At 40.8% G+C, this 14,230-nt stretch overlaps 1 protein-coding gene across 3 annotated transcripts in view; it reads right to left on the reverse strand.

Annotated features, from left to right (window-relative positions):
• The window catches only part of LOC139456221 (unconventional myosin-XVIIIa-like), a 153,069-nt gene that overhangs the window by 24,299 nt on the left and 114,540 nt on the right, over positions 1–14,230 (reverse strand). For all 3 annotated transcript variants that reach the window (XM_071237806.1, XM_071237804.1, XM_071237805.1), the window contains exon 19: positions 457–585. In XM_071237806.1, the coding sequence (XP_071093907.1) occupies positions 457–585 (129 nt within the window). The remainder of the gene's footprint in view (positions 1–456; positions 586–14,230) is intronic.

The following is a 14,230-nucleotide window of genomic DNA, read 5'->3' on the forward strand; positions in this document are numbered from 1 at the left end:
CAGTAAGACTTTAAAGGCATTCCCAAAGACATAAACACAAAAATAAATACCACTACATTTAGCGTTTGAACAAAGATGTTCAAGATTCTTGTAATGGCAACCTGGACACAAGTAGCCGCGATGAGTGAGTGAGTGAGTGAGTTGGGTTTAACGCCGCTTTTAACAGTATTCCAGTTATATCACCGCGTGTCAGCTTAATGTGAGAGGAAAGCCCGAAGTGATGCAGGTCTCAGACGTTTACCACTTCGGTGAAACCCACGAGCACGGGTACGGTGCTGACAAACCTAGAAACACAATCGGGGCGAACCGGGATTCGAACCCACAATCATAGGTTTCTGACTTGCCCAAGGGACGCAACTCTGCACAGCAAATTGCAGGCGCCTTAGACGACTGGGCCACCCGTGCCCCCAGCAGCAATGATACCGGGCTTCACGTTGGAAAAAGTTTGAGACTTACCCTGAGTTTCTCCAGGTATTTGCGACCGAGGAACCCTCTGCAGAAGGACTGGAAGGCTGTCACAGTGCCCGTAATCTTCTCATCTCTCGTTACCTCCAACTGTGCTAGCGCTCCAGGACGAAAAAATACCTGCAAGTACAAAAACTTGGTTAAAGATCTTGTACAACAGTGACTGTACATACAGGTCACAGAAGCCTGTTATTGATTGAATCTGGACTGGACAAACCAATGGTCGATAGCATGAGCAACAAGTCATGTTGCAGGTCAGGTTAACACAGCCGACAAGCAATCCGTAATCCAGTCGTGTCACAACCGACAGGAATAATTCAGAACCTGCTTAGCATCCCCTAAGCAACACTACCTCTTGGGTCTTCATTTTGGGTGCATGGCAATTATTCAATGACTGCCGACACAACATACATAAGGCTGGCAAAACGGTAAGATAAATTGTGCATTACATGTATATACACAGTTGTTAACCTGCTTAATTGCAGAGTCTGTATACACAGAGACAGGTGAGCAACTTGATAACACATAAACACTACGAAAAACCCTGGTATTTATAGAACATCTGCTTATAATCTTGTTAGTATCCTCAGAATTGTGATACCTCGATCTGTGTTTATGTTGATAGCCTATGCTTAAACAAAAATAATCTGAATTTCAACCTCAAGATTAATGAAAGCAGCATCCAGTTTTAACACTAACACTTTTTTCAGAAGCAGACATATTTTCCTGATGTAGCCAAGGTATCTGTTGTATGTAATTTTTTTCCATCTGAACTGAAAATTCCTCCCAGGATCTTGCTTTAACAATTTCTAATATTTGCGAACTCTGTAACCTAGCAACTATACAGGTTTTTATTTCAACATCTGATGAATTACAAAATTCCTGAAAAAGACTGCCTACTCAGCAGTAAACAATACTTATGCACACAGGGAATTCAATATCAGCAACAGCTGTTGAATGATTTGTTGCAATTTTGCTACATGCATATAATTAAAATCATGGTATTATGAAGAATGCCTTGTATATATTTTTATATTCACACTCCCTTAACCTCCACAACATATATATGTGTTTGTATTACAATACATAATTTCTTATAATTTTTCATTTTGTGTTACTCAAAATTATAATATTCTATTACAGCTTAAACATAAATAATTCTTCATAAGGTTTAATGTGACAAAAATAATATAAACAGGGATTATCCATCTATTAATCTGTAAGAAAACTTAAATCCCAAGTCATGTTTCAAAATTTAACCATGATGGCATGCAGTCCTTCAAGCAGGATCAAACATGCATTTAGTACATAAACCTGTCCCCTCACGTGACTTGGATCGTTTGTGATTACTGAGTGAGTGAATCTGTGGGTTTAAAGGTGCTTAAAAGCATTTCAGTGATATTAGAGAGTGTCAGCTTAATGTCAAAGAACGTCCAAAAGTTACAATTTTGTTGAGACCCATGAACACAGGAAGGAGATGACACCCCAAGGATCATAATTAGGGCAAATTTGTAGTAGTACCTAAACCAGCGAATCCTAGCACAGCTAAGGGAGGCAATCTGCACATCAAGTTGTGGCTTTTGACACCACTGGCCATCTGTATCTGGTCTAATCTCAGATTCATAACGACAACCAACAGATCCTGGCACAGCTAAGGGAGGCAAATCTGCACAGCAAGTTGTGGCTTTTGACACCACTGGCCATCTGTATCTGGTCTAATCTCAGATTCATAACGACAACCAACAGATCCTGGCACAGCTAAGGGTGGCAAATCTGCACAGCAACAGGTGACCCCTTTGTTGTGATTACACAAGTGGTAGCTATGAACTTAAGGGTGAATTTGAAAATACAGTCTTAAAGTTTGAAATTGAGTATTTAATTGAAATGCCTCCATCAGTCCTGGGCCCTGACGCCTGTTTGTACTCAGCATAACATATAACACATGTGTAAAGGAATTTGAAGTGACCAACATCAACATATCAACTTGGAAGAGGAATTCCTGTCTTTTGTCACACAGACTGAGATCAATACTCCCCTAGACTAATGCTTAAGTCTCTGAAAGTCTATTTTTATGATAGAAACAGGCAACTCCATGTAAACTGAGGAGCCTCAGTGAGATTCAAAACCTGTAGGACCCATGAAGATCTAGGGTAGAATAGGTCTTCAGCAACCCAAACTTGCTGTTACTGGCGACTATGCTTATCTTAAGAGGCGACTATAGGGATCGGGTGGTCAGGCTCACTGACTTGGTTGATGCATGTCCCAATTGTGTGGATCGATGCTCATAATGTCAATCACTGGATTGTATGGTCCAGAATCGATTATTTACAGACCGCCGTCATATAGGTGGAATATTGCTGAGTGCAGCGTCAAACAACAAACAAACAAACAAACAGAACCTGTGGAAAATCTAGACACAGTAAGGGCTTGGTGAAAGGGGAAATAAAATGGTTCAAGTCCTGTGAGACACACTAACACACCTCCATAAGGCAGATGACTCTATTACAGGAAAACTGTCACATCAAAAAAAAATTAATTAAAACAAGCAAACCGAAACCTAACATTAAGGACCACTTTAAGCTCCTTAGATTTGGCCTAGCATCATATGTACTTTGTATTTTCATTTGTATGTAGTTGCTAACTTTTGTGACTTAACTATTACACTAGGGCACAGTCAGTTCTGGGGCCGAGCCAGCAGTTGTTAGTCAACCTATTACAGATAATGAGGAAGCGGACTTCCCCGGAAGTAACAAGTGTTTTACCAGTGGCGTGAGATCCTGATGGGCACTGCTTCTCAGTTCCCACTATCATCACATAAACCTCACTATATGTCACACATAGGCTCTGAAACACCAACAAGCTCTGACACACCAACATGACCCTGACACACCAACAAACTCTGACAAACCAACAAACTCTGACACACATAGGCTCTGACACACCAACAAGCTCTGACACACCAACAAACTTTGACACACCAACAAGCTCTGACACACCAACAAGCTCTGACACACATAGGCTTTGACAAACCAACAAACTCTGACACACATAGGCTTTGACACACCAACAAGCTCTGACACACCAACAAGCTCTGACACACATAGGCTCTGACAAACCAAAAAACTCTGACATACATAGGCTCTGACAAACCAACAAGCTCTGACAAACCAACAAGCTCTGACACACCAACAAGCTCTGACACACATAGGCTCTGACACACCAACAAGCTCAGACACACATAGGCTCTGACAAACCAACGAACTCTGACATACATAGGCTCTGACACACCAAGACATGACCCTGACACACTGATAAACCCTGACCCACATGCCTTGATACATCAACATGTTCTGTCTCTGTCTCCTACTCATTCATTCAGTCACTCTCTCACACACACAAGCTACGACACATATATGCCTTGATACATCAATATGATCTATCTCACACACACACACACACACACACACTCTCTCTCACACACACACACACACACACACACACACACACACACACACACACACACACACACACACACACACACACACACACTCTCTCTCTCTCTCTCTCTCTCTCTCTCTCTCACACACACACTCTCACACATACAGACTCTCTCTCTCACACATACACACGCACATACAAAAGCTATGACACACATGCCTTGATACACCAACATGTCCTCTCACACACTTTCTCTCTCTCTCACACACACACACACACACACACTCTCTCTCTCACTCACTCACACATACACAAGCTATGACACACATATGCCTTGATACACCAACATGTCCTCTCTCACACACACACACTCTCTCTCACACACACACAAGCTCTGACATGTCTTGATACACCCATATGCTCTGACACACCCAAGCTCTGACACACACCCAAGCTCTGACACACATACGCCTTGATACACCTCTCTCTCTCTCTCTCTCTCTCTCTCTCTCACATTGACATTTTGCCACACAGACCCCACCCCTTACACATCACACACTCACACAACATTCTCAAAAATAATTACCCAAACCATTCTTACCTGAAAACATGCTCACACACCCCACTCTTCAATCAATTCCAAACTGCTAACATGTATCCTCGCACCTACACCCTAAAACATTTGACTCAAACCAGGTGCTGGGTAATTCTAGACTGAGGCTTATCATAAACCCACCTCTAATCTTATTGCTAGAAATTTCTTAAATAATGGCTTTGAAAACAGTCTACAAGAGGCAAACAAACTGAGCACATGTAACAGTAAACCCAACACAGCTGAGTCAGTAACAGCAGATGCGTGAGTAGAGTGGCCACTCAGGTGAGTCAACATACACTGGAGCGGTTTTATGAGAGAGTGAGGGAGTAGGGTTCTATGCCACTATTAGCTACAAAAAGAAAATATTTAGTCTGACTGAGAAGGGTTTTCACCACTTTGAACCTAACTTCAGTTCTGTAACAGCATGTCAGTTTGATATGGATTGTTAACCAAATTATGAGATGAAGATAAAATGGAAAATGAGGAAGTACGAGTGACTCATCCTGTAGTAAACAGGTCCATTCCACAAGCGATCTTAGCGCTGCAGTGATTGTAAGTCTATGTTAGAGTATGGGAATTATGATCATTGTAGCAATCTTAGCGCTGCAGTAATTGTAAGCCAATGTTACAGTATGGGAATTATGATTATCGTAGCGATCTTAGCACTGTAGTGATTGTAAGTCTATGTTACAGTATGGGAATTATGATCATCGTAGTGCTAAGATTACTTTGTTGAACAGGACTCAGAATTCCATTTTACAAGCGACCATAGCGCTGCAATGATTGTAAGTCAACGTAGAGTGTGGGAATTATGATTATCATATAGCTAAGATTACTTTGTGGAACAGGACTTAGGATCCCATTTCACAAGCGTTCTTAGGGCTACAACTGTCGTAAGTCCTATTCCTTAACATCAACTTACGATAGTCGTAGCACTATGATTACTTTGCCGACCATGTACCAGGATCCCATTCCATAAGAGGTCTTAGGGTTAGGACTGTTGTAAGTCCTATTCTTTAACATTGACTTATGAAAGTTGTATCACTGAAGATCACTTTGTGGAACAGGACAAGAACAGTTACTGGAGCCAGCTTCTCCCCAGCAAACCCTTTCATCCAGCTCTCTCCCACAGCCACAATTTGTCAGAGCCATAGAAAAATCTCCCATCCTAAATTGGCACAATCATGTCGTCAGCACCTGGCTGCTGGGTAAGTAGTCCACATCCTCTGTGGTGCCTGACTGGCAGCAGCTGCAGCCACTGATGCACTACTTCATCACCAGATGTGCAATTTCAAACAGGTTGTCCGCTAGTGCGAATACAGAAAGGATCAAACTAACACCAAAATATATCATTATATCATCTTGTGGCTGTGTAACACCACAATGTTCCCACTCTATGATTAATGATGGAATATAACCAAGGCTGGACCAAACAACCCAGTGATTGATATCATGAGCACTGACTGATCCTTGGGGTATGATGTTCCACAAGTTTGTTTGTTTGTTTGTTTGTTTTGTTCGTTAACGCCGCACTCAGCAACATTCCTGCCATATGACGGCGGTCTCTAAATAATAAAGTCTGGACCAGACAATCTAGTGATTAATATCATGAGCATCGATCCATGCAATTGGGATCGATGACATGCATCAACCAAGTCAGCGAGCCTGACCAACCGATCCTGTTAGTCACCTCTTACGACAAGCATAGTCAACTTTTACGGCAAGCATGGGTTGCTGAAGACCTATTCTACCCCGGAATCTTCACGAGTCTACTACTTTATCAGATGAAGTTGACATCCATATGTTCCTTATTCTCCTTATGTGTATCACTTCCAAATGCCATTCAAAGAACTGTATACATGATTTGATAATCTGGAGACTGTTTATTGAGGCCAGTTAAAAAGGAACCATTGTTCGCATGGTCTCTCTGTATTTGGCTGTCTCTGACAACTTGACTGGATGCATGTTGGCAGAATATGATCATTAAAAGTGATGACAGTCACTTATACTTATACCCAAGCTTAACATATTTCATTTTCTTAGTTTCTTAGGCTTGGACTTTTCATATCATTTTAAAACAACTTGTGAAGTATAACAGTGAGTGAGTGAGTATGGTTTTACGCCAATTTTAGCAATATTCCAGCAATATCACGGCGGGAGACACCAGAAATGGGTTTCACACATTGTACCAATGTCGGGAATGGAACCCGGGGCTTTGGCTGACGAGCGAACGCTTTAACCACTAGGCTACCCGATCGCCCCAAAGTATAACAAGCCTTTGAACAGTGTCAGGTCACAGCATGTTGAAATGTATGTAGAAAGCGACAGCACTAGAAACTAACATTTTTTTGTCCACATGTCCTTTTAATGATAACATATAGCAAAACCTTTAAAAAAAGGCAAATTTCTACTAGTCCTTATGATACCTTAACTATTGGCCAGTTAGGCAAGGACCACAGACTAGTGCCAATTTCTAACGCTGGTATACAACAAGCAGAGTCATGGTTCTGACAGACCAGCATCATAATCAGGAAGAATCTGGGATTCAAACCCATGACCTTCAGTTTCTTGGAAGAATGCACAGCTAGATGCAGACTTCAGACCATGGGACCACCCACGCTCCCAAAACACTCAAACTGCTGACACATCAAGTTTCTCGAATGATGCAAAAACACACTGAAACTAATGAATCAATTATGGCAGACACAAAATTAAACCGAAGCATAAAAATTGACGTTTGATAATAGCAGCAGTCACGATGTATAACCTGACACTCAAGTCAGCAGATGGTTTTATGCCTGCCGGGAGACATGACGTCTACAACAGAGTCCTACCACTGGCTTCTAGGAATGGCATGCACATTGTGTGATCTAAGAATAATACTGTGAACTCGTATACCCCAGTTGGGTGACACCAACCGTATTAGATGAGGCTTCTCAAGGATAATAGCTCCTATAATTACCATAGCAACATGCAGGCTTGCTGTACATGAGTTCATTCTTGGGTTTATGGCAACATGTGGGACTGGGATTTGTCTGATTTTTTTTGTCAGCTTCACATGAGCTGACACATTCTGGATGTTTTTTAGGTTCTATAGGAGCCTAAAGTCAGAGTTAGAATTCACCACTCATCTCATTTACCAATGTTGTAGGAGTTGGGTTAATCATTCCAGTTATATCCCATCGTGATGTTTGTTTGTTGTTTAAAGCTGCACTCAGCAATATTACAGCTGTATGACCGCAGACTGTAAATAATCGAGTCTGGGCCAGCCAATCAAGTCATTAATATCATGAGCATAGATCCACTCAATTGGGATCGATGACATGCATCAACCGAGTCAGCGAGCCTGACCACCTGATCCCGTTAGTCCCCTTTTACGACAAGCATAGTCACCTTTTACGGCAAGCATGGGTTGCTGAAGACCTATTCTACCCCGGTCTTCAGCTGTATGACTGCGGACTGTAAATAATCGAGTCTGGACCAGACAATACAGTGATTTCTTTTGTTTACTCTCTTTTAGCAATATCATGGCAGGGGACACAAGAAATGAGCTTCAGACATTACACCCATGTTGGGAATCGAACCCGGGTCTTCAGTGTGACCAGCGGACGCTCTACCACTAGACCACAGAGGTGGTCTTCAATACAAGGAACAAGGCTAACGGCAGATAGTTGGGAGATGCTTGAGATTGGGAGACAGGCAGCAGAAGCAAGCTCCCACTGTGTATAAATAAACAGGTCATTCCAGCCATCATAGTCCCCTCGCCCTTATCAGTAGATTCCAAATCTCATGTCCGCCTGTCACTTACATTTTGATAAACTATTAGCAACAACTTGAAGCAAATTCCACCGTTCTCAGGTCTTAAAGTAAACTGTCTTTGTCATCAGTCAACTTCTAAGTCATGCCTATCAAACAAATTTCATTCATTTTTTACAAATTCCCTTTTACATGTTTCAGAACACCATAGGAAAAAACATCTGTCAATATCTTATCCAGAACAACACTGAATGCACCCAGCCACCATTTGGGAAACTAAGCTTATCTGATTTACATTAGCCGTCCCCCTCAAGCATGTCAAGACTCCCCGGCTGGTGAGAAGCATTATGAACAAGTGTGTGGTCAGTGACAGGTCATAACAAACTGCCCCATCACTCATCACACTGACCAGTGGGCAATCACTAGACAATCCCAGAGGGCTGGCTATCGATATAGATTACAACTAAATATCAATCAATTATCGAAATAACCTTTAAGCAAATATGCAAGGAAGTCCCGAAAGAAATCAACATATTGGTTAGCAGTGGCACATTTATGTATAGAACACTTTGTGGACATTTGAGATGTAACAAAAACAGCTGCTCTCCGTCTTCGACAATTGACATAATTGACAATAACAAGTCTGTTTTAATATTTCTAACCTTAATTTCATCACAATAGTTTATGTAAGTTATTATTGATGACAATTTCATATTGATAATCGTTAATATTTCTTCCCATCAACGATAATTCCGATTATCCATCTTTTTAGCCAACCCATCAATCTCACACATACCACCTCAACCAAGGCTGACCATGTCAGAGGGCTACCATCTGGCTATCTATTCATTAACTGACAGTTCTCCTATGTACTTAGTGGGATGTTTGTTTGTTTTTTTAGTTGATTTAGACATCAACTTGGTCCAAGATGCATAAAAGATATCTGTTTTCAGTGTATACCATAAAGGAAGGTTGCATTGGGTTTGTTTGTCTTTAGGGAGTTCTAGGTTTCTGGAACTGTGGCAGATCAGGGTTTCTACAACAGTGGCAGATCAGGGTTTCTACAACTGTGGCAGATCAGGCTTTCTACAACTGTGGCAGATCAAGGTTTCTACAACAGTGGCAGATCAGGGTTTCTACAACTATGGCAGATCAAGGTTTCTACAACTGTGACAGATCAGGGTTTCTACAACTGTGGCAGATCAAGGTTTCTACAAGTGGCATATCAGGGTTTCTACAACTGTGGCAGATCAGGCTTTCTACAACTGTGGCAGATCAGGGTTTCTACAACTGGAAGTACATGGAAGAAAACTGAACTACAAGCAAGGCCAACAACAGATTCCAGCCTCAAGCTTATAAACAAATCCTAGGAATCATTCCTGATTCCAGACACTTAATGTCTTAAGAAGTGGTCAACATCAGCGGTCACCTATGGTCATTAGGGGATACCATAGGCTACTGACCACACACAGAGTGGCAGCTATGAATGTGGCCAGATACACGCAACCTGGCTTTAGGAGGGCTGGTTCTACTATAAAGAAGGAAGTGATCCATCAAATGGAACTATGGAACTACAGATCATGTCATCAGGTTGTCTTCAAAATAGGTTTAACTTAAAACACTATCCACTTTCAAACTAATTGTACAAAAATGAAGATATTCAATGAACACAATGAGTGCTGATGTAATGCATTAAATTGCACATTTTGTATTGCCAATGTTTTACTTCAGCAAATAATGTTATTAAATAGTATGAACATTTTTACTGTGTAAACCTGTAAAACAAACAGTGAAAGCAATCCTGATTACAGTTTAAATACTGCACATACAACAAATTAACATCAAGTCATTTTGAAATATGTCCTATAACACAATGCAGAGATTATCTAGGATTCCAAATTTGGCAGGCAAATTTAGAAGGAACACGTTTTTTGTTCAAAATTGGGATTTTAAAAAACCCCACCTTTTTACTTTATTTTCAGGGTTATTTCAACATCACGATGTAACACAGCATTCAATACATTAATGTTGTATTAATCCTCTTCCTCTGTAAAAGTTAAAGGTTCCAGTTAACATTAAGGACTAACCTTAAGATCCCCAAACTATAACTTGGGATTTATCAAGGATTTCAAACACCTACTCAAAATGTTCAAAATTGGGATTTTGGGTTAATTTTCATTTTCTCAAATTAGGCGGTATTTTAACATTGCATTTCAATGCAATTGTGTAAAACAAGACACTAAAGCCTTTCGATCCTCTTTATAGACCATGTTGTCAGGGAAATACAAGTCACCTCAACAAAGTTGGTTGGTTTGTTGTTTAACGCCGCACTCAGCAATATTCAAGCTATATGATGGCAGTCTGTAAATAATCAAGTCTAGACCAGACAATCCAATGATTGACATCATGAGCATCGATCAACGCAATTTGGATCAATGACATGCATCAACCAAGTCAGCGAGCCTGACCACTCGATACCGTTAGTCGCCTTTTACGACAAGCATAGTCACCTTTTACGGCAAGCATGGGTTGCTGAAGACCTATTCTACCCAGGATATTCGCAGATCAACTTTACAAAGCCATAACATTGGTTCTCATGATTGGTTAAAACTAGAACTACAAGAATTGGGAAATTTGTAATTCTATTTTGGGAATAACTACTGACAAAGGCTGCAGACCTGGGGACTAACATCGGCCTCTGAGCAGGTCCTGATAAACTCCTGATAGCCCTACAATCCCATCATAAACCTGTAGGGTGCACGGGTGGCCCAGTTGTCTAAGGCGCCGCGATTCGCTGTGCAGAGTTGCGTCCCTTGGGCCGGCCAGAAACCTATGATTGTGGGTTCGAAATCCCAGTTTCTAGGTTTGTCAGCACCATACCCGTGCTCGTGGGTTTCACCGAAGCGGTAAACGTCTGAGACGTGCATCACTTCGGGCTTTCCACCCACATTAAGCTGACACGCTGCGATATAACTGGAATACTGTTAAAAGCGGCATTAACACAACTCACTCACTCGCTCATAACCTGTAAATAACTCATAAATAACTTGGTACACTTTGAGTCCGATTCCATCAACAACATTAAATCAACTGACAGCCTGTCTTGCCACGGCCATTGACATACACACTACTGCCCGTCTTCAGTTCCCAAACATCCTCAGATCAGATTCCATGTCAAAGATACCATTTACAACTCCCACACAAACAGGCTTCATCAGCTCCTAGGGTATGGCATTAACGGGTTAAAGTATGTACCAACTTTGTGCATCTAGGATTTCCTCTATTAATATATTAAGGTTAAAACATAAATTGTTTAATTGACATTCTAACCCTTATTGTCTGTCATACAGACCCTGAAACAATATATCCAATACAGACCATGTAAGTCTATAATGTTTGGCAAGTCTAGATTTCTGAAAATAAAGAATGTTTCTGGGCTCCTTTTTATTATATTCTATAACCATTATTTAACAACTGTTTCTTTTCTGTAAAATATGTTCAGTACAGAGACTAGATGTTGGTCACCCTTATTGTTAAAAACAATTGTTACAACGTCCGTTACTACATGATACAACTGGACAGTCATACACTTGAACAATGGCACTCCTGAACCAAAACACTCCAAAACAATCATACCCCTAACAATGGAATATTTGACAATCATACACTTGAACAATGGCATTACTGAACCAAAACAATCATACCCCTAACAATGGAATGTTTGACAATCATACTCTTGAACAATTATATTTTGTAACAATCATGCTTCTGAACAATAAGATAATTGAACAGTTCTTTAACTGAACAATCATTCCTGAACAATGATTGATAATTATACTCTGATTAATGAATTATCATACTTCTGAACACATGAACCAAGTCAGCTAACCTAACCACCCGATTCCGTTAATCGCCTCTTACGACAAACATGGTCGCCTTTTATGGCAAGCATGGGTTGCTGAAGACCTATTCTATCCCGGATCTTCGCGGGTCGACTATGATTAGGGACAAGATTTTCTCTATTATACATACACAACATTTCAGGGCAATTCTTGAGGGCTGACTTCATCTGATGAATGAAGGGGCAAGAAGTAGTCTAGAAACATTGCATATGAATGATAAAGTTATTATCCATAATATTCCTTGGCATAACAGCATTATGAATTGGCACTACTCATAGTCCTTGCCAAACTGCCTAATAGCTAAGGTATCATGAGGACTAGTAGAAATTTGCCATTTCTAAGGGTTAATGTTAAATTATCACTATAAACGAAAATGTTAGTTTCTACCACTGCATAATTATCCCATAAGACTTGTCTTCCACCAAAAATACTCACTTAATCTCCAAAGATGACACACAGTCATAACCCCATTACCTACCAACACCACAAAGATCAAACCAATTTTCAGACCCTCTGCAACTCCATTGATCCAATTCACAAGAATGCAAAGAACCTGACCGAAGCCCACAGAACCTAACCATGCATAGCCAAGTTCACAAGGTAGAGTCCATGTCCCCTCGCCTCCAGCCTGCATGTTTGCCGGAGATGCATATCTGCCTGAATGGCCTGGACTTGTTAAACACAGATTGGCCCTCGGAGAAAACAACAACGAGGTGAGGAAAACAAATGAAATGCATTTAAAAGCCTTGTGGATTTCACACATGAACTGGGCATGGCTCAGGATGATATCAACAAATTCTTGCCTCAGCCGATGAGGTGTAAGCAAAGACTGCTTCACGTTTTGCTATGTGCTGAGCTGTGGAAGTTATTGAGGATTTCACATTTTTGTTACGGTAGCTTATGTTTTTTCAATTTGGTACGAGCGTATGTGTTCTCCTCAAACTGTCACACGGTGACCCAATTCGCAACTTGTCTGTGTTGCATTATCCAAAAGGGTCAATGAACAGCTGAAACGATCTGGTATTTGTTGATCTACAATTTAGCCATGGTTGGAGTGAGTGAGTGAGTATGGTTTTACACCGCTCTTAGCAATATTCCAGAAATATCACGGTGGGGGACACCAGAAATGGACTTCACACATTGTACCCATGTCGGAAATCGAACCCGGGTCTTCAGCGTGACGAGCGAACGCCTTAACCACTAGGCTACCCAACCGCCCAGCCATGGTCGGAAATATTTGTTCTTCATTTTTACTGCCATCTTATGTGATACTCAAAACATTAATCTAAATTAATCCCCCTGATATATAACTTAGTGAATGTTGTTTTATGAAATTTATGCTAGGTTCAGCAACATTCCAGTCGTAGCACAGCCACCTGTGTCTTTACCAGGCTAAACACTGTCTGTTGTTTGATGCCACTCTCAGTAATGTATGAAGGTGGCCTGTAAATACCAGAAAATCTAGTGATTGATATTATGAGCAACAATCTGAATACGAACTGAATACGAAAGTAGACTTAAAATAATCTGACAGACAAGTGAGTAGGTGGAGGAAAATTTCAGACAGCCCGACAGAAAAGTTACAAGCCACGGGCAGGCGGGCAGGCAGTTATTTAGCACTCTGCTGTAGTTCACTTAGAGTAACATCTAGTCTCTGAAATGAACATATCGTAGAGAGAAAAAACCAGCTGTTCAATTATCTTAATAAAAATATAATAAAAAGGAGCCCAGAGAATGTCTTCATTTTCAGATACTGCAGTAATCTAGACTTGCCAAACATTATAGACTTGCATGGGCTGTTTTTGAGATATTTGTATCAGGTCTGTAAGACAGACTACAGCTCACTATAAACTGGAATATCACTGAGTGCAAACAAACAAGAAGATCTTTCTAGATCATAAGAAATTTTACAAGACATGGCTTCGGACTAGTGGATAAGTTGCAGGCAGCATCTGTGGGACAGATATGATATTCCTAACACGTTCTCTTAACAAACTGATGTTCTTTCCTCACAATAACAGAACCCACAGAACATGACCCCTCATTAGTGAATACGCTTCTTCCATCTGAAATA

This window comes from Haliotis cracherodii, unplaced genomic scaffold, assembly GCF_022045235.1.
Source record: "Haliotis cracherodii isolate W230 unplaced genomic scaffold, xgHalCrac1.p SCAF_11, whole genome shotgun sequence".
NCBI lineage: Eukaryota > Metazoa > Mollusca > Gastropoda > Lepetellida > Haliotidae > Haliotis > Haliotis cracherodii.